Consider the following 20,690-nt stretch of genomic DNA (forward strand, 5'->3'; position numbering starts at 1 on the left):
CTCAAGATGCATGCGAGAGAGGCCGTTCTGCTGAGACTACGTATTTTGTGATTCATAGTTTGCTTCTGAATTGTGCCGTGGTTACGTGCAATTAAGATGCTACAAATGCCTCTGTGGCAATGTGTCATGAGCAAAAAACCCCAGAGTGCACTGCTGCCATTGTACACACTCCTGATTGTCTCAAAGATATTAGACTCTCCACTCGAGGACGCCTTATTGATCCTCAACTGGGCTTTTATCTACGGCAGGAGCAACGCTAGTGTTCAGAGTCGCTCCATGAAGCTGAGCCAACATGTGTGTGAGTTCCCTGTAACAGAAGAAAACATATTACTTGAGTGAATTCACAAGGCTTTGTAGAATTATTCATATTCCTTGAACTTGTGCACATTTTTATCACAAACTTTGATGTTTTTTTTTATTGGAATTTCCTAGATTAGGCTGCATGGTAGACAACCCTGCGATGCAGATATTTATTACAAATTTTGTCTCTATTGATGCCATTACATTGGTTGTAAGAGTAAGCCTCACAACCAATGTGTGAGGCTTACTGTCATAAGCTGATCAAATTATTGCGCAATTTGATATTTTGAAAATAAATACATCTAATGGAAACAAGGCAACATAAATAAAATCAAAGTTTTGGAGCTAGTATAAGGTGTTTTTTCTTTTCTTTCTTTTTTTGCAAAACTCCAATGGAAATACTATTGTCACTTTCGCAAACCAAGAAGAAGATGATGACAGGAAGTAATTGGAGGATCACGATGCGCCATGGTTTTTAATGTTTTATTGTGCGAACAAATGTATTCACTTATTTTAGTTGCATTCTTTATTTAATAGATAAAGAATGCAACTAAGTGCAAAATTGTGTTTTTTCTGACATAGCAGAATATAGGCAGAGTTTAGAAACCTGGAACTGACATAAACTGACATAAGCAAACCAATGAAAGTTGAGTTCAGTTTTTTTGATCATGACGCTGTATCTGTCATATCAACATGTTTTACAGATAAAAATGAGCAGTGTTTGGCAACTCTTCTGCGTCCTTTGCTCTGACATATAGAAATCATTGCAACCAATAGGATGAATGTTTGTAGTTCACAAAAGAACTTAATCTGTGTATATTTTAATCTCAGTATAAATACATTTGTTCTGCAAAGCTCTCAAATGTTTTATTGTAGAACATTAGTGATTAAAAACATCCCAAAGATCAAGAAACACAGCAGATGATAAAGTTATGGAGTTAAGTTTAATAGTTCTGGTCAGATCAAACAGGAACTKTTTAGCCCACTTATGTGGCAGAAAACTATTATGCTGTTGGGAATGTGTTTAATTAGCAAGAACATAAACTASTGAGAATTCATGGATGGAGTTGTGTATTAGGCAATTGTCATCATTGAAGTTTGAGGATGTGTGTCAAAAGATGAAAAAGAGGTAAGATGGTATCTATAYTCTTACAAGGCACTGTGGGTCAGAACAGATGTGGGGGCCCCAGAACAATGAGACAACTTGACCCCTGATCCATCAGTGAGCAGATGTTTGGAGATAAATGGGAAGCCAAATAATTGAGTAATACTTTTTATCCTGTTTAAAAGACATACTTGGACAAGAATGAGACAGTAATTGTGGCATCATGTAATTAGGAGACAAGAAATGCTCTGTTCTAACAAAATAAGTAGTAAAAACACTTTCCCCAAATGTGTTTAACCACTGTTTGGCATCAGTACTTCATCCTCTCCAAACCCACACACTCTTTTTACTTTCCCCTCAGTGACATCACCCTCATTTGTTTTTGAATACTCTTTTTTTTTTTCAAAAATGAAACAACAAATCAACACTGAAGACCCTGTGTGGCAGTAATATTCTAAAAATACAGCCCTAATAAAAAATTTGTGGTGTTTTTTTTCYCAGCAGTGGAATGAAGCATAAACTCATATGATGGTGTCCGTGAGTTATCATCTCCGTTGCTTAGCCCCTTCCATCTCATTTTTTATGTAACATGTTGTGTCCTGAACAAACACAGCCCCCAGTTTAATTAAAATGAATCCACTTTGAGCTGATATTTAGAAACCGGGGGAATATCGCAGCCTCTGCAACAGATAAAGTGATTGAGAGCGGGGAATAAAAGGCTGGGCTTGAGGGAGAATTACACTCTACTTCCTTTTCCATCAATGAGGCTTCTATTGTTTGTTTGAAGTGGGCTTTCCTTCTTTGTAAATGACCTGTCTCCAATTCCCCACTTTYCCCCCCTGTTTTATTTGCCTTGAACCTTCAGCAACACTGACACAATAAATTTCTGCTCAGCTCTTTGTTTGCGTGTGCATACGGTAGAATCTGGGACGCCACGGAGACATTGAGCAAAAACGTTTGCATGCGGCTCGAAAACATATTAAAATATGAAGACAAATCACTGTGTCTGGCCAGCTGACAGCAACATCCTGCAGTGAGAGCCAGCAAGAGTCCTTGCAACAACGCTGCTGCTCCCAGAAAGGGCCTTTTTCAGGGCAAGCGTCGACATGTAGCTCAATAAACAAACAGATGAAAAAAAGCCATGAGCAGTCAAAGCTATTATTAAAGGTGATAGAAGTGTTTCCCTTTGCCAAAGCCTTTGTCATGGTCTTAGCCTCCGTACTTTGTAATGGGGAGAGCTGGGTTTTCAAAGATATCTTCAGAGGACATACTCTGGACTTTGTTGTGTGGATGTCTTTGATGTAAATCATAAAAGTAGAAATCCAAGTCTTTAGTTCACATTCCTGCAGGTTTTGAGGCTGTCTATGTRTAAAGCAAAACTTTAGCAAGTCAGTACATAGAAAATATTCTTTGGCTATTATCCATAAAAAATGAAGGGAAGGAAAATAGGACATTTGGGAAACATTTAGATCCAAATGATAATTTMTTTTCATAGATTATTAATGTAAATTAAATTTAATTTCCAGGACCTGCTCTGCAACCTCTGCAGGGTACCGAAGGGTGCATGGAAGTTTACCCAACCAGCCTATATGTATTTTTCTGGACATGGAGAAGGAGTTCTAGCAGGTACTTTTTGGACTCAAGTGTGGGGTAGTTCAGGGTGCCTGACCCTTTGATGTGGGCTGTTAGATCCCTGTACAATTGGTGTCAGAGCTTCACTACAAAGACACAGAATCTTACCAAGTTGGGCTAGTTCCTAGTGCAATTGTCTTGAGTCCTCCGATTGAGGACCGGGGAGGCGCTCATGTCGTCCCCCACATTGACCCTGAAGCACTGGAGKWGACACCTATGGTTTAGCATCATTGTCCTGCTGGAACATTAACCAGAGTCTCAAATCTTTTGAAGCCTTAAAAAGTTTTCTTCTGTCATTGCTGTGCTGAGCTCCTTTCATCTTCCCAATACCTCTGACCAGCTTTTCTGTTCCTTTTGAAGTGAAGCCTCCCCACAGCATGATGCTGGCATCATCATGTTTCTCAGCAGGGATGGTCTATTCAAAGTAGGGTTGTCAAAATAATCAACCTTTAATAGAAACAATAAAAGAAAAATATATTATTCACAGATCTTCATTGGTGTCAAAATCCACGTTAACTAACCCATTTTTCCCAATCGACTMMCTTCTGTCATCAGCTGCTCACCTGTGCAAAACAATGATCTGTGACTGGAAGTTTTAAATAATGGTAAGGTGGCTGAGTTCATCCAGTGTATATGACCCTCTTCAGCAAAGAAGGCAAATATAAAAGTGTTGTTTGAAGGTACTTTCCCTATCAGGCAGGCAGACAGCAAATCCCATTACGCTAGCTGTCCTAATGCTCAGACACTGATGTTTGAGAGCAACTAATAAAGCTCAGTAAAGCTTCTGCATCTATAACAGCAAAGTAATAAACCTCATGGATGACGTAAGCTAACGCTATCTAAAGTACAAAATCTTACAAAGTATTTTTTATCTATTTTCTAGTGCTAATGTCTTAGAACACATGAAATAAGACTTCTAAGTACATTTTCTACTACATATAAGAGCTTGTTTTTTAGTCAGTAAGTCCTTAATATTGAATGCTTAAGTACTAGTTCCACTGGCATATTATTTCACCTATAACAACATTTTCCCCATGTTGTCAAATATATCATTATTTGTCAAGTAGACYGATTCCCCCATCTGAGCTGTTGATCTATGCAGCTCCTGGGTTAGGATGCATCTCTGATTCATGTTGTTCTTGAATAATGTTCTCACCACAATATAAACGTCATTAAAGAAAACCCACTCTCCTAAAGTCAATTTATACTGTGGTATATAGACTTTGTTTTTGCTAAATTATTTATAAAGCCCTTTAATTAACAACATGAAACCAGGTCTTTCAAATAAAGTTCACCCTGAGGCAGATTCCAACCTTTGTGTTGGTCTGCTACAAAAAAATCTCRATTCCAAGTTTGTGGTATGTGACAAAATGTAAATAAACCGGCATGAATACATTTGCAAAACTATTTTACTCTGATACTCATCAGATCTTTATTTAGTGACTGAACATACAGCCTCCGTGCATTTCCACTTGCCTCTTGCATAAATAGCAAAGCTGTTTATTTTATCACTGTTGACTGTGCATATGTCCTCTTATTTTATGCCTCTTCGAGGGGCTGCAAAGGAAAACACAGGCACTAAGAATTGTTCTAACACATACCAGTAGGGGGAGCTCACAACTCATAGCTCACACTCCAGTAAAGCCTTGCAAGGRATCATCATGTGAAGGGTTGCTGGGCAGTAGTTCACACCACACAACACAACCCCACCCTCCATCTCTAAACATCGGCATATTGAGTCCGGATTTCTTTTTTTTACATGTTCAGTCTCATCCCTGATCAAATGTTGGATTGCAGTGGTTTGGGTTTGTTCTCACCGTGTTTAGCTGCATACTACTTAGGAAAGAAAAGGGGGGGGGGGGAAAAAGAGACTTTTGAGTTTATTGTTGGTATGCAGAGCCGCATCAGCTCTTCTCGTCTTGCAGGGGCAATCAAGCCATTGATTTCTGACAAAGATCATATTTACAATTCTGCATCAGCATCTGAACACATTAACCCCTCACATGTTAAGCAGCCTAAGATTCCTCAGTAAATTTAGTTTTGAGTCCATTGATTGAGAATTTAACACATTCTCACAGAAGAGATTAGATTTCAATATTCTGAATGATTTTCCCCCTCTTGAATTAAGGTACATTTTACCTGTTGACTAGTGTGAATGTTGAACCTCCAGCACTCTAATGGCATGCTGCTTTTTTCTCTCGTCTCAGAGCTTGCTTTAGAAGGTAAATAATTCCTTATATGAGTGACCTACAATAAATTCTTTGCAAATATATAAAGGTTTGTCCACTTAGCTCCTTGAATGGAAGTCTTTTACTCGTGCCATAGTAGGGAAGTTCCCTGTAAACCACAGCAAAGTGATTGTCCAGTAGAACCACTGGTAAAAATAGTAATAATAATAATAATAATAATAATAATAATAATAATAATAAGATTTTGTACTCCACGCTGTTTTGCTCTACCCCCGCCCTCTGGTACCGGTCCATGTTCGCTAGCCGCCCGCTCAGCCTCACTGTGTTGGGATGTGGGAGACCATGCGCTCCTAGCGGTCGCACTGTTCACACCAAAACGCTCAGAGAGCGTGAGAGAGACACACAGAGAGAGAGGAGGATGTTGAACTGTAGTGTGACTGTACATTTATTGGGGCTATATTACCGGCTACGCACAGCTACGCACATGGGGCTTTTGAAAGCCGGTTTTCTTGAGAATAAAACAACTTTTTGGGGGGCGCGCGTGAAATTTGAAGGCGGGTTTCCTGGTTGTCCTCAAAGGCAGACGCTGAAGATTTGAAAGGTGCCTGAGTTGCCTCTGAAGGAAAGCGTAGATGTGCGTTTAATTTTTGTTTTCATTTCTTCAGCCTGGACTTTAATTTCTGCCCCGAAAGACTCTGAAAAGCTCCGGCTCGTTACACAGCAAAAATTGCGGATGAACTCACCGGACAAACTGGGATAAAATTTCCTCAAAGAGCCGAGAGTTTGGAGGCTGGATGAGCAGCTCCGGGTGAACTACTGTTAAATGGATCCTCTGTGTGTTTGGACACTGAAGCTGGCTTTTGTCAGTGAGTAGGACAGTGTTGGGAGCTGTCCATCACTCCCAGAGCCGGTGGAGCGGACTTGAGCGCAGTCTTTACCTATTTTTGCCCTCGCAGTGAATTAGAGGATTTGCGCGACCGCTGTGGATGTTTTAATATGCAAGGATGGGTCCGCTAGCGTTCATCCTTGTTAGTGGATTACTGTACTTTCAAGCTGATGGTAAGTTCTTAACGTGTTATGTAAAACTTCATCTTCAATAGATATGAAACTATATTAAGCGCTGAGGCTGGCAACTCACTTAAATAGACGAATTATTTTGACCAGATTAGATTCCATAAGTTGCTAGAAATATTATTGTTGTGATGAATAGTAAATGAACGTGAATGTTAATACCCTGGCAAGGCAAACATCGATGAGTGGTTGTCATAATTTGTTGGGATTAAGCATCTTAATGCGTGAAAGTAAAACGGCCAGGCAGTTCAATCCAACAGATAGCCTCCCACTGCAGGAGATGATTGCTGTTCTGTTGSTTGCAGTGATTTTGACCTGCTGTTCCAGACATAAATGACCCTCCATGTGATGCATTTTGAAGATGAATTTACACCCATAAGTAAAATATAGAATAAGACATTTTTTTCTTGATTGGCTCCATTCAGTAAAATAATTCATTTCTTATTTTCTGATGAAATGTAACAAAACTTACAAGTTCCATCATTTATGTCTATAAACACATCATGTACAACAGTATGTGCTTTGACTGACTGTTTTGCGTTCACTGATATTCAGATAAAGATTAGGAATATGCTTTAATAGATATATAAGGATAGTCTTATAATTCTTTTGGAGTAAATATTGCTACATGCAGCAAACAACCCGTTGTTTTTTTGTTACAATCTTTAGARGGGGAAAAAACAACTCATGAACAATTAAAATTTAAATATGTAAGTCAGATTTCTAATAAAATCAGGAAATCATTTTTAGCCACAGTCAGTGGTGCATCCATAAAAATACTTAATTTTTTGTCCCCAAGACTATACGATGCAGTCAGTTTTAGAGCAGGCATGTCTCAGTTTGAATAATTTGCAATGGTCTCATGAGAGTGGCTACATGTCTGATAAACATGTTGAGACCACTGTAAAATAGCAAAAGACATGCTTAGAAGCCATTTTAGATATCCTAAATTGATAGTTAGCAATCCTAAGCAGACGTAATTCTAATCTTTTTGGGTTGCATATTGATTTTTATTGCACATTCAGTTTTTAGATGCATTTCTTTGGTCCTTCTACTGCTGTGACTTAGAATTGCCATTGTTGAATTACAGCAGAAACTGGCTTGAACCAAAGATWAACATACACTGCCAAGAGTTATGTTCATATTTTAAAATGGTATAATAACGATATGAAAAGCAAATGAGCTGTATGCTGATTAATTACAGTAATTTCAATTCCCTGTTCTGAACAGCCAGACATTCACCAAATGCAAAGTAAGCATCCTTGCAGTAAGATTTTATATGGTTTCTTGGGATTCAGTGGCCTACAACAGAACTCATTTAATGGGGGGAGCAGAGTTAATGTGGTGACTCATCACAGTCATCAAAGGTAGCCCAGTGCAAATGATGAAAATTGAGATAGATATAAAGACAAGTTTTATTATTGCATGGTATTTTGAGACACATCATAGCCCATGTGTTGATTGTAACATGTTGGGTTTGCATTGGTCATACTGCTTATCTTAGAAGAAAAGCTTAGAGTAAATGCAAGAGTCTGTAAGGTCCCATTTTGTTCCTTTCTTTCACCTGCCAGCCCCTGCTCTAGTTCTTCACAGCTGCAAGTTTTATCCCTGATCCTTTTTACTTCAGTGTTCATGCCTTCTGCGTATTCCAGTCTCTCTTTCTTCTTTTTTCATTTTGCTTTGCATCTTTTCATTTCCTCGGCCAAACCCCACTGGTTGCTAGGCACAGGCTGATGGCATTACGAGCTCACCCAAAAGGGAGAAGGGTGCACCATTTCTCCAAAGCAGTGGATCTCCCCAATCATTCACCTGTTGCCCTCCTTCCCTCTCTGCTTTGCTCTACACCCACATCTAAGTAAAACTCACCCATCACCCAGGTTTTTAAGAGGTAATATGATGGTCCTTGGATAGGGGAGGAGCTTCTTTGAAGAGCCCACTTGGGTGTACAAAAAGGGGCTGGAGCTGAATTGACTGGGAGCCAAAGCCCAACAAAGCCAGGCCTACTAAATGGCGTCAGTAGCTGTTTAGTGTTCTGTGATTAATACTCCCTGTGTGGAGAAGAGAAAAGTTGATGGTGAGAGAGACTGAAAGGAGAAAAATAGCATTAGTCTTGAAAGCTGTAGCCAAGGTGGATATCTGGTAGAAAGTCATTGCGACTGTAAGCAGCTGCGTGGTTATCCGTGCTGGATTATATCATGCTTTTCAATGTGGACCCCACTGATGAGCCTCTGCTATTCATAGATCTCCCACATGCTTGCAACTGATGTAGGAGGTGGTGACATCACATTCATCTTGGGTGTTGAAAGATGGTACAACCTAAATTGGTCATGGAGAGAAGACCACTTAGGAAGGGCACTTCGTGAGCGGCACCTGATCCGCAAAAATGGTTGTGGTCTGTCTAATGCTGAGTCAAGAAAAACTCAAACTGCAGTGTGAGTAGGAGAAAGGGAAGGCAAAAGGAGGGAGGATGAGGATRATCAAATCTAAAAATTGACAAAAGAGTTGTTTAACAGTACAATATTAGGCTGGGAAATGGCAGCGATGATACTTTATTGCGATAGGACATGGGAGACTAACAGCTCTGTTGATGATCATGATTAAATGGGAGGCTTAAAGCACTGCTCTATAATGGAAAGTAAACCTAGATTAAAGTAGTCTAGGTGAGTGATGAGGAAGGCTGAGGTCATTGTGTTAGAGCTGCTGTGATGCTTTGCCCCAAATGTGATTGTTCTGCCTGAGCTGGCAGCATTTAAGCAATGCTATTGTAATTGTGGTTCATTTGTTGGAATGGGACTGCTATAATGACGAACCTTCATCTGAGATCTATGGGAAGCTCCTATCTACTGTCTCCCCCTGTCTCATCACTGTCAGCCTACTCGTTTTCCTCAGCCCCCATACCACAGTTTGTTCTCTGATTATCATCAAAATTGAGCTGCGAGATTGAGACTCTGTGACAGTGATTATAACAGGAAGGGAGTTGAGGGGAATAAAGGAATAGGGAGAGGTGAATGCAAACAAGTCCTTGTGTATTCAAATGATCAGTGTTGTTTGACTGGTGACAAGGGCTTGTCAACTCCTAAACAGCAAAGGCAGGAAGCTGTTGGGATCATGTTTCAAAAGCCGTCACTCCACCCCTCAAAACAACGTTTGAGTTTTGCAGACTTCTGTTTGCTCAGATTTGTATTTGGAAAGTTCTGGCACTACACAAAGACTTCACTTGGAATTAAAAGCTACAATATTTATTGTCAAAAGTAAGTATGACTCAAAACATGCTAGCTAATGGCTGTAAGTCCTAGATATGAATATGTCTAGGACTCCTAAACAACTCCTAAACAGCAGTCAATACATTTCTGTTTCATAATTCCAGCTCACACACTCCACAATATTTTTTTTGTCAAATTGAAGCCTAGGTACTGGCTGTTAGCATGAGAGCTTGATACTATAACATGAGATCCAATCACAAAGGCTCYGAGTTTCTATGTTTGATAATCTTATTTTGTAGCTTAAAAGGGAGCAGATATTTTCATATGCCCTGTGGTGCTGACATTACGCTAATAAAGGTCTGTTGCTAGCTTACAWCTCTCTGCTACATTAACAGTAAACAAACCACACATTTTTAAATAATTTTTCTGACAGCTCTGGATATTTGATTAAAAAATGGCTATTGACAAGAAATATATATTTTGTTAGCACTGTGATAAATTTGTGACTAGCTAACCATTAGCTGTTAAAGATGCATCTGATTCAGAATCTTATTGAGAATATTRAGATACAGGGCTATTTTACAATTAGAAACTGGACTGCAGTCATTTGCCATTAACAATCTAAAATTCTTACACTGATCAGATACATGAAGGTATAGTTTAAGATTTATGAAGCCCTTATTCTGTTTTTAATTAGATAAAAATAAACATTGTCAATGCTTTCTTGGTTTTTGAGCCAAAAAAATATGTTGTTTTCCCAGAAATAGTTTTGAAATCTCATTCTCGTGAACACAAAATTGTGCATCGTCTCGTCTCCTGAGATTGATATATTGTTGCTCCCCTAGACCGCGCAGATCATTCACTTTATCCCCTCACAGACCGCATGCGCATAAGAAAATGTCATCCACMGACAATGCACTTGGTTGGTTTTTCTGTATGCCAGCAGAATGYATCGAAGGTAATACTGCWAATTTATTGAGCCTCACTCATGCATAGCAGTGACATTTACAGAGCAGAAAGTTACATAATAACTGAATGCATTTGCCTAAAGAAAAGCCAGTGATTACTACTGAAATGAATACTGAAAATTGGTAGACGGCATGCTTTTTTGTATGATTTGTACGATCTCGATCGCAAACTTTTTTTTTCTTTTAACCATGTCTTCTTCTTGTGTTCGTATGCTGTCTTTGTGCGAGCGTCTATCAATGAGGGTGGAATTCTAACACTGAGGGATTTGTTGCACACCTGTGCTGGCTGTGTATGACACGAGTGTATGCGAAGGTAGGGTTGGGGGGAGGAGTAACATGATGAATTGAGTGTGCTGACTGTGAAGTAAAGGCAGATTGTAAATGCCTTCACCTGCCTCACACACCTGAACTTCAAGAATACACACCTGTGCTTTTCCCCTTTGGGGCCCAGGGGGGCATAGATATAATCCCCTTTCTGYTTTGTCAACGTCTTTGTTTCCAAAACAGCCAATTAAGGGYCAGGCCAACAGAAAATACTCTTCTAATTACTGTTCTATAATCCCTTATGAGATGATGGTAAAAGAAGCTTTTGAACTCCAGTTGTTCAAACGGACTCTTGGTTGGTTGGATAACTATCATGTAGATGTGAAGAGCAATTTTATCTATGCAAACTGAAGAATAGCAATGACAGRAAGTCAGATAAAAAAAGGGATAACATGTTTGCCCTATCTGTGTTTTTATGGTGCATGCTCCTCTGAAATGTTGTCTTGGGAAGCATCTGTTTACTGTGTGTCCAGTTGCCCTCAACTTGCTCTGTCTGACTGCCTCAAAGCTCCCCTTTGATAAGGTGGAAGAGATGTCAAGGTTGAATGACTCACAGAAGTACACGGCAGATAATACATGCTCATGGGTACTAGCCCACACATATGTCCCCGTCCCTACAGGCAGACATAAAGAGGTTTAATTACGGCCCTRCTCAAATAAGTGAAAATACTCTACTTGCTTTTCCTTTTTGTCTTTTCTGTCAATAACATCTGACATTGTTTTTGCTGTCATGAGTTTTCATGACAGTTTTACTTGAGCTCCTGTTCTCACCAGTTTCTTGAATGAGGTGAAGACCAGCAATAAAAATGCATTAGCTGTCTCTCGGAGCGAGATGTCTGAAGACGGACAGCTGGAGTGCGACAATTGATAACACATCCATCAGACGCAGCAGTGGCCCAAATGCAGCTGCAAAKAAAGCAGTTTGGAGTAGTGGGACCACTGAATAAGTATCTTGTTCTGCCACCTCAGACCAKGTATAGTGCTGCAGCTTGAGTACTTAAAAAAGAGCAACATCTTTTTTTGTCTGTGCTTTTAGGTTGTGGTTGGTAGACTGCTTCAGCGATGTTGTTGGTTTTGGTTCACATTACAACAACATTTTTTTAATGGATCTTATTGGATTTCTAATTGAATACTTCTAGGTTTAGAGGTTACCTAGGGATCCAGACTGTCCAACTAAACTGATACACCAGTCAAAAACTTTAGAATGTCTTCATACCTGATAGTCTAGTAGATTTGGTTCAAACGGGGACCAAAGTTTCAACATTTGTTAMATTTTCAGGTGGTACGATTCGCTTTTGCACTGCACTGTGTCAAACAGACTAAAAAGCATGTTCACCCTTTCACCTGTGGTGGCACTGCACCAAGAACCAGTGAAGGAAACGACACAAAAACAACATACCTCTATATAAAACAGAAATTTAGTGGTTTTTAGGTGAATCAGGGCTCTCTTTTTTTGTTTCACGTCAGCATTTGATCACGCATTCATACCTCCCCAGAAGAACAAGACTTTCTATACAAATGAACTAGTCTGATTAATGTKAACTAAACAGGGCTGGTGTGAACGGCATGAGATAACCTGGAAACAGGCCYAAGCAAAACGGAACTGTTTGGCTTAGAAGTAAAATATTGTGTGGCTGAGAGTGCATAGCATCACCCTAAACACTTAAGTAAGGTATAAGGCTGCCATGACGATGCTTTCTTTTAGTAGAGGCAGGTAATCTGGTCAAATGTAATCCGACTGAGCATAGGTCATTATAGAAAGATGTCTYTATTTTGACTATATTTTTGTTCTAATTTCTGTAAATCTTGCGCCATTTTCTTTCCACTTCACAAATGCAAATTACTTTTTGTCAGGCTGTCATATAAAATCCCAATAATATACAGTGGAGTTTGTGATTTCATTTAGAAAATTGTGAAACAGTTGGATAAATTGTGATACTTTTGCAAGGCACTAAGAAGAACASCTCAAGTGCTAAAGTATCCTGACCCACTTTACCCTTTTATATTCACCATAATTAAAATAACACAAAAACTTTAGCGGCAAATCTTTTATCACGTGGTCCCCAATGTCAATAACATGGGCTCTACAAGCAGGGCGATTTTTCTTTTAACTAATGACTCCCTATGAGAGCGGCACTGCAGTGAAAGTCTGTGTGGAAAGGGACATCAGCCAAGAGTCACAACTCTTGTACCAGCTTTGAAAACAAAAAACAATCACACCCTTGATGATTTTATTTTCCTGGTTCACTTCCAGGGTGGCAGTGACTTTCTTTCTTTCTTTTTTTTCTCTGGAAAGCCTCTCGTAAACATTTGTTACTTAGCGTCCTGGTAACAGACCCAGTTTTAGGATTATTAAATCGAAGTGGATGTGTATCTGTGAATACTTCTGAACTCTATATACTGTTTTTGTGTCAGCATGATTTTATGGGCCCAAGTAAAGTGAATAAGCCCTTTAACCACTTACTGCCGTCACCCTTGACACTGTAGTATRAAGAAAAGCCACACATAGTGTCCCACAGTATAGAAATTTAATAAATCTCATCGCAACGCCCTGGGGTGCTCTGTTAAAAGAAAAAAAAGAAAAAACAAACACTAAGGGGTATAAGAGCCATTTGATTACCCCTGCTCTGTGAGTCCATCACCTGGATGGATTGCCGTTACAGCTCCTATTCCTCACATTGGTATTGTTTGGCTCGGGGATTGCTGGAGCGACAGGAGGGTGTTGACTGCAGGGACACAGTAATGTGCTCACTGCAGGTCAGCATGCGCGCAACACCTCCAATTATCACCTCTCAACGCAGAGTATCAAGGACACCTGGAGGCTTCCCCTGCCCCCTTCAGCCCCAGCAATAACACACTTATTTATTTCTCTTCATTCAATTTGCAGTGGCAGCTCAGCAATGCAGGTAAAGAGATTAAAATGCTTGAGGGGGGAATTGGATGATACCTTACATTTCATTGCATCTTCCTGGGTTATATGTTGGAATGTGGCTACACTTGAAAATAATCCGTTTCTTTTTTTTGTTGTTGTTTTCGGAGCAGGTTTGTTAATATCACACATGGTCACAACTCTGAAAAGATCACAAAATCTGATGGCTTCTTATCTGGTTTGACTACACAAATGTTGATTGATATGCCTTCATATATCACTCATTGATTTTCCTGTAAATCGAAAGTGCACAAGAATGCATCTTCAAAGAGCAAATATGTASAGCTTTCCAATTCAAGACTTGTAGTTTACTGTAGTTACATTACTTTTAATGGTGGRAATTAACATTTTAATTAAGTTAATTACAGAGTCTAATTGGAATTTGTTGCACTTACGTTTAGCTCCGGTTGGTGCCGCTTTCTGGTGCTTGTCTTGTATCAAAAGTCAGATTAAATGTGACTTGACCTTTCAAATTGCAGATGCTTTGAAAACTATCAGCTACATGTCAGATTTAGTGCCACATAGTTGCACAATTGCTGGGCAGGTGAATGGATTTGACAATCCATTCAAACTCTCATGAAGCAGTTGGATATGTGTCGCATGTGGGTAGAAAAAAAATTGGATTTGGGCTGCATTTACCTGCTCTGTGTTTGTAGTCTATATTAGAATTTGTGTGACTCATGTTATACCTCTAAAATGCTATAAATCTGTCTGCAGTCAGCTTACCCACAGCATGGTGTTTGGCTGTAATAAGTCACATGCTCTCTCATTCATTTGGCTCCGTCACAGAAAAAATTACTAAGGCTTATTTCTCATAGTTTAGAGAGAACCATTATTAATTTAGCCAGACACATCTGCAGATATTTTGTACGAAGGAAGGACATAGAAAGTAAAGATGGCTGTGAAATAAGCATATTCTTATCTTATTAATGCTCATAAATAACATCTGTTGTTGCCATGGTGATCTGGCTGTTGATTTTTTTTTRATGTAAGGACTCGTTTCTCATTTCTTGACTTTGGATTTTTGCTTTCCTTGAAGCAAAATTCTCCCTGTTAAAATTATCCAGTTATTTCTCACTTTTTCCTGGATATATAAATGTTGTAGTAAAAGTCTCTTCCAAACACGTTTTTCTGTTTTTTTATGGTCTACAAACGCTTTTTTTTTTTTTTTTTTATGTCAAAGCGTTCTTTTGAAAATGGTTGATCTCTTTTAGAAAACAACAGGAACCCCAACTATAATTTATTCAGGTTTCAATATTTATACTTTCAATATTTATAGATTTTATGGCTCTAAAATTTCATATCAAGCTTCCAGGCGAAGATAAGTCCACGTTGATCAAAAGAATCTGCAGGGAAAGAGAGCGGGAGGCATGAAGAAGTTGAGCTACATGCTTGAGTGGCCCCAGCATCGAAAATCATTTAATCTGCATCAAACAGTTTAGAGTCCCTACCAGCATCCTGACAGGCCAACAGAGCTGTTGCTAATCTCCATACACCAATCAGACCATACAGAGGGGGAGCAGCACACTTTTCACATTCTCCATGAGTAGATCTAAATTTTTCCATGTCCTCGCTTTGCACTTCAGCTTCTTGTCAACAATCTCATCTTTTTTTCTTCCTCCAAGACGTCTGCTGTAAGAGATAGCTTCTACTTTCCTGCCCATAGCATCAACATCAGGATGAGGACTGACAACAGGAGCAGCCTGTTTAAAAACAGCGGAGGTGCTTCTTGAAATGCAGATTGGATCCTTTGCAGCAAAATCAGATATTCTGTTTCCCACAGTTATCTATTTATATATCCCATCTGTATGGGAGGAAAGAGTGAGAGGGCAAATACACAGATGCAAAGTCAATATGACCCCCAACCTTGTCACTGCCTGAAATACACTCGGCGTGGAATTCTATCTGATATTTGTTGGGAGTCGAGCACGGATGCATTGAGAGGTTGCGGGGAGCTTGTAGAATTACCTCCCRTGTTTGCTTTCAGAGTATAAATCTAAGTGGGAGAAGGGAAGGACACTCTTCAGAGCACTGACGTGGAACAGAGCCCATCATGGCAGCTTGAAAGCTAACTAGCTCAAAGAGACCACTTGCTATATTTCAGCAGCAGATGAAATGGAAGACTGCTCTGCACCTGTGAACACATTTCATTCGCTTTCGTGTCGACACCGTGAGGCTCGCCGGGTCCTCTGGGGCTGGACTGCTCCGGTGACCCCTCCCTGAGATGAGCTGTGTGTCTGTCTGGTGTTGGAGGGGATGGGGTGAGTGGGTTGCACTGGAGCTGCCAATGACAGCCTGATGTAAGAAACAGTGATGTGCAGTGAGGTTTATAGCTGGTGAGGCACTGACTTAATCATAATCAGATTTACAAATCTAGACCCCCTGCAAGTTATTGTTTACGTAAGGAAATTTTGCGCATGCGGACATCACTGGAGGGCAAAAAGGCTACTCCTTTACATGACATCCATAGCCGCTCTGCCGCCGTAGAATAACTCCATTATGTAGATATTAATTTCGTGCTGCTCCACAACAAAGGGAAAAATAATTGAAGAACAACTCAAAACCATGTCTTTCTCGCTCTCTGTATCAGCGCAGGCTCTTTATCTTCAAACAGACTTGTTGCCATAGCAACTGACAACAACGCCACAAAAAATTARCACTCAGACACAAAGAGCAGAACATTCAGTCTGTTGCAGTAGTATGGATTTAGGCTTAATGTTTATTTTGGGATTATTAATAAGTGATTGCTGTGGTAAGAATAAGAGAAGAAAATGAAAGTTACGTATGTAACTACGGTTCTATGAATCCCGGATGACTACCAGAGGGCGGTGCTGAAAGCACTGAATGTTCCCTTCGCGCATGCGCTGTTCGAGCAATAATATCAACAGAGTCACACCTGTGACACATCGGATGATCAATCAGAGGCTATATAGCATGACGTCATCCAAGGCTCTGTTCCTACAGAATCTTCTCGCGAAAACGCAAGACCCAGAGAACCCTTGCAAAAGAACCTGGTCCAGAGGATGAGACGAGGCCATGTTCACATTGTAGAATCTAGTGAACATGCTCGGAGAAGCCCATGATGCAGCAGCACATATAGCTTCCAGTGGAACTCCCCTCAAGGCTGCCCAGGAAGTGGAAACACTCCTGGTAGAGTGTGCCTTCACGCCGACTGGCCGGGGGTGACGCACTGCAGCGTAGGCGTGGCAGATGACATCCACAATCCAATGGGAGAGACACTGTTTGGACAGAGGACAGCCTAATCTAGGATCCCCATAACACAAGAAAAGCTGGTCTGAGGGTCTTATAGCAGCAGTGGCTGCAATATAGGCCTCCAGTGCTCTCACTGGGCACAATAACTCAGAACTATTGCCAGCTTCCCCCGACGTAGGCTGAAAACGCTCCAACCTCAATGGTTGGTTACAATGAGAATGAGAAAATACTTTAGGGACAAACGCCGGGTTTGGCCACAAGGTAACACCAGAACCATCTGAACCCCATCTGAGACATGACGGGCTGACAGAGCATGTAGCTCACTGACCCTCTTAGCTGAGACAATAGCCAACAAAAAGGCAGTTTTACATGATACCCATTTGAGGTCTGTACGAACCAAAGGCTCAAATGGAGAGTGGCACAGAGCACTGAGGACCAAGGACAGGTCTTAAACTGGTGCTCGTGGAGCTGTTGGCAGGTGCAGCCTACGAGCACCACGCAGAAAAAGAGAAACCAGATTATGGCTCCCCACTGTACAACCATCAATGTCAGCATGACCAGATGATAGAGCCGCTACATATACCTTAAGCGTCGAAGGAGAGCGTCCCTTATCAAGAAGAGACTGAAGAAATTCCAACATGGTGGGTACCGGACCTCACTTTCTCTCCCCATGAGCCCTAGGGGCCATGGGGGGTGGCGGCCAAAGTCTGTGTCCCGGGTGTGTCTGGTCGGTCGGCGGTCCGGCTCACGAAAGTCCCTGCTGGGTCTCTGCTCTACATCACGAGGGTAAGACCTACTAGGCCGAGCAGCACCCCGAGGCGGCGGCCGAATGCTGGGGCCAGCCGATGGGCGCCTTGGATTACGATGAGGAGGGGGCATACCTCTGCTGAGGCCTGAAAGCTGTTGTCTAGTCTGCCGCGCCTCAACGGTTCGTTCCAGTGCTTCCAAGGTAGCGGAACCGAACAACTCCCCCGGCACCACCGGAACACTGCGAAGGGTCCTGCGGCATGTTTCAGTCAATGTGGACTGAGCCAGCCAGACCTGTCGGAAAGCCTGGACCAGAAAAGACATCACACGCCCAAGCTCCCTGGACATCAATGCAAAGGTCTGAAGCTCTGCATCGCTAATGCCAATAGCTGCATGTGCCCCACTGGTATCCTAAAGGGATGCAGAAAGGGCAAACATGAGGTGCGCCAAGGAATTGCCAAGGTAGCCGGCACGCGCTCCAGCAGTATACGCCTTACAGAGGAAGTCATCTGTAATACGACATTGAGCCCGTGGGCACCGAACATCATCACGCAGGGCTTCATCTGGGGTCACAATGAGTGACGCAACAGCAGGTTCAACCGCAGGCATGCGATCCAAGCCTGCCTTGCCTGACTCATGCATTGCTGCCAACACCCGACCATCTGTGAAGAGATGTGTAAGGGCTCTAGGGTCCCGCCAACAGGCATGCAACTCCCTGAGGTACTCCTCCGATGGAGGGACAGAAAAGGGAGAAGGGCCTTGTCCACGCCTGAAAAAGGCACTGCCAGCAGTGGACTCCACCACTTGCGGGATATCCAGCTGCAGCTGTCTCAAGGCCATACGCATGATGTCCCGCATTGAGCTGTCACCAAACCCACTAGCCACACTCTGAGTCGAAGAGCATGAGTCAGTCTCCGAAGCGCTAGACGACTGTGCCTCCTCCTCCACATTCCCAAAGTGAGAGGCAGAGGCAGCCAAAGACAGCACATCATCCTCGACAGTCAACTCTGGCATAGGTGGGGAAGTAAACCCAGTCAGGGGAGCATCCACCTGACGTGCCTGAAAAAGGGATTTCATCTCCGCCAGCTCTGCAGACAACCGCTCAACCCTTGTGGAAAGACCTGGTCAGACTTTGCTCGCATCTTCTTAGGAGGAACCACAGAGGTTGTGGCCTCAGTTCTGTGCTTAGAGCGCTTAGAGCGCTTAGAGCGCCTAGGCGCGGCCACCTGCCCAGAAGGTGGAAGGTCATTTCCACACTCAGGGCGTAATTGGGCCATGTAGCTGCAGTTCATGCAGAGATTATCTGACAGGGCCTCAACCAGGTGATCATGCCCGAGGCAGGCAGGGCACAGGTCATGACCATCATCTGCCTGAAGCACAGCCCCACAATGCGAACAACAGTGGGAGCTATCCATGTCCAAAAACTGAAGCGAGTCCCACTACAGGCAGACAGAGCAGACTAGATTGGGAGAAGGGGCAGAGAACGCTACCGTCACCAATCACAAAAAAAAGAGCTACAAAGGGGTTGACATCGTCAGCTATGCCCAGAATAAAGGAAAAAATTAAACTGGGAGAAGGGAGCGAAAACACTGACGTCACCAATTAAAGCAACAAACGAAGAGTGTCAGGTAAGAACAGCACAAAGCTACGATCGGCTGAAGAATGGGAGAGGGTGCGAGACGCTACCGTCACCAGTTACAGAAAAAACCAGCAGACCAACGACAGGCAGACGCGGTCAGCGACATCCAGTCAAGATCGGGAGAGGGGGCGCGAACGCTGCCTTCACCAATCAATGCCAAAAACTGAAGAAAAGATAAACTCAGAAAGGCTAACACAGCTAACTCCAACACAATGGTCATAAGCTGCAAGTTGGGAGAGGAAGCGCAAACGCTGTCATCACCAACAAACAGCATCTCAAACAAAGATCCGTCACAGCCCTAGGAGGGCGATGCCACACAACTCCGGCCAACAGGCAGTCGGGCGTCCAACGACGGTGAAAGATTCAGAAATCCAAAAAGGCTGATGCCATTTACAGTGAACAGCACGCGAGAAGAAAAGAGGAACAGAGCCTTGGATGACGTCATGCTATATAGCCTCTGATTGATCATCCGATGTGTCACAGGTGTGACTCTGTTGATAGTATTGCTCGAACAGCGCATGCGCGAAGGGAACATTCAGTGCTTTCAGCACCGCCCTCTGGCGGTCAGTAGGGATGAAATAGAACTAAATATATTGCTGCACTTGATGGCTAGCTGCTAGGTTGCTGTTACTGTCTTACTCTGCAGTTGTGAAGTCACAATGTCTGGGATCATGAGCGACCCCAGCAATGAGGCAAAAGAACTGCCTGCCTCACCTCGAATCTGTTCTCTGCCGTTTCTGATCACTCCTCAGCACACGAAACACGTTACACCCACACAGTTGGTGACAAAAAACACTACATTTAAGCTAAATTATGGAAATTAAGTTCATACATTAAATATTTTTTAATCATTTTATTGGCGAAGTACAGGCAGGAGGAGCATGCTCTCAGTGGCTGGTAGTGCAGTTAGCGAGAGGTTGCTCAATCCCAGGTGAGGCTCAGCTCACTGCTGCCTCACCGGCTTCGAATCCGAGCATTGAATGGGAAAACGTGAAACTCCAGCGATTTGGAAGAAAAAAAAAATCAGAATTGGTGAAGTTAAATGAAAAAGAGGTACTTCGTAGTACAAACCACAAGGTGAAAATAGCAATATATAAATTATTTTATTACTATTTTTCCATGATGACAGGTGAGGCTCTGCCTCACCTGCCTCCCCTGACCGCCCGTCACTGGTAAGAAAGATGAATCCCGGGCGCAGAGTGTGCCGCTCGGAAGTGTTTCAGCGCTCTGGTGCCGAGGCACAGATGACCAGTAACATCAGTCTTTCACCACCCTCAGTTTCTCCCTCCCCACCCCTGCTGCTCTCTTGCATTCAGTCTCTGATGACATGACGAATATGACTCCATCGCCCGAAAACACTGAGAGCAGGC

The 20,690-nt window shown here is 42.1% G+C and overlaps 1 protein-coding gene across 9 annotated transcripts in view; it reads left to right on the forward strand.

Moving 5' to 3' along the window:
- Positions 1 to 20,690, forward strand: part of robo2 (roundabout, axon guidance receptor, homolog 2 (Drosophila)) — a 518,827-nt gene that overhangs the window by 211,352 nt on the left and 286,785 nt on the right. Inside the window, exon 1 of one of the 9 annotated variants that reach the window (XM_008424868.2) lies at positions 5,596 to 6,285. The exons of the other annotated variants lie outside the window; for them this stretch is intronic. Within the exon in view, the coding sequence (XP_008423090.1) occupies positions 6,231 to 6,285 (55 nt within the window). The 5' untranslated portion in view covers positions 5,596 to 6,230. Of the gene's footprint in view, positions 1 to 5,595; positions 6,286 to 20,690 lie in introns of those variants that run through there. 9 annotated transcript variants of the gene reach the window in all.

The sequence above is a fragment of the Poecilia reticulata genome, linkage group LG13 (assembly GCF_000633615.1).
Source record: "Poecilia reticulata strain Guanapo linkage group LG13, Guppy_female_1.0+MT, whole genome shotgun sequence".
NCBI classification, from domain to species: domain Eukaryota; kingdom Metazoa; phylum Chordata; class Actinopteri; order Cyprinodontiformes; family Poeciliidae; genus Poecilia; species Poecilia reticulata.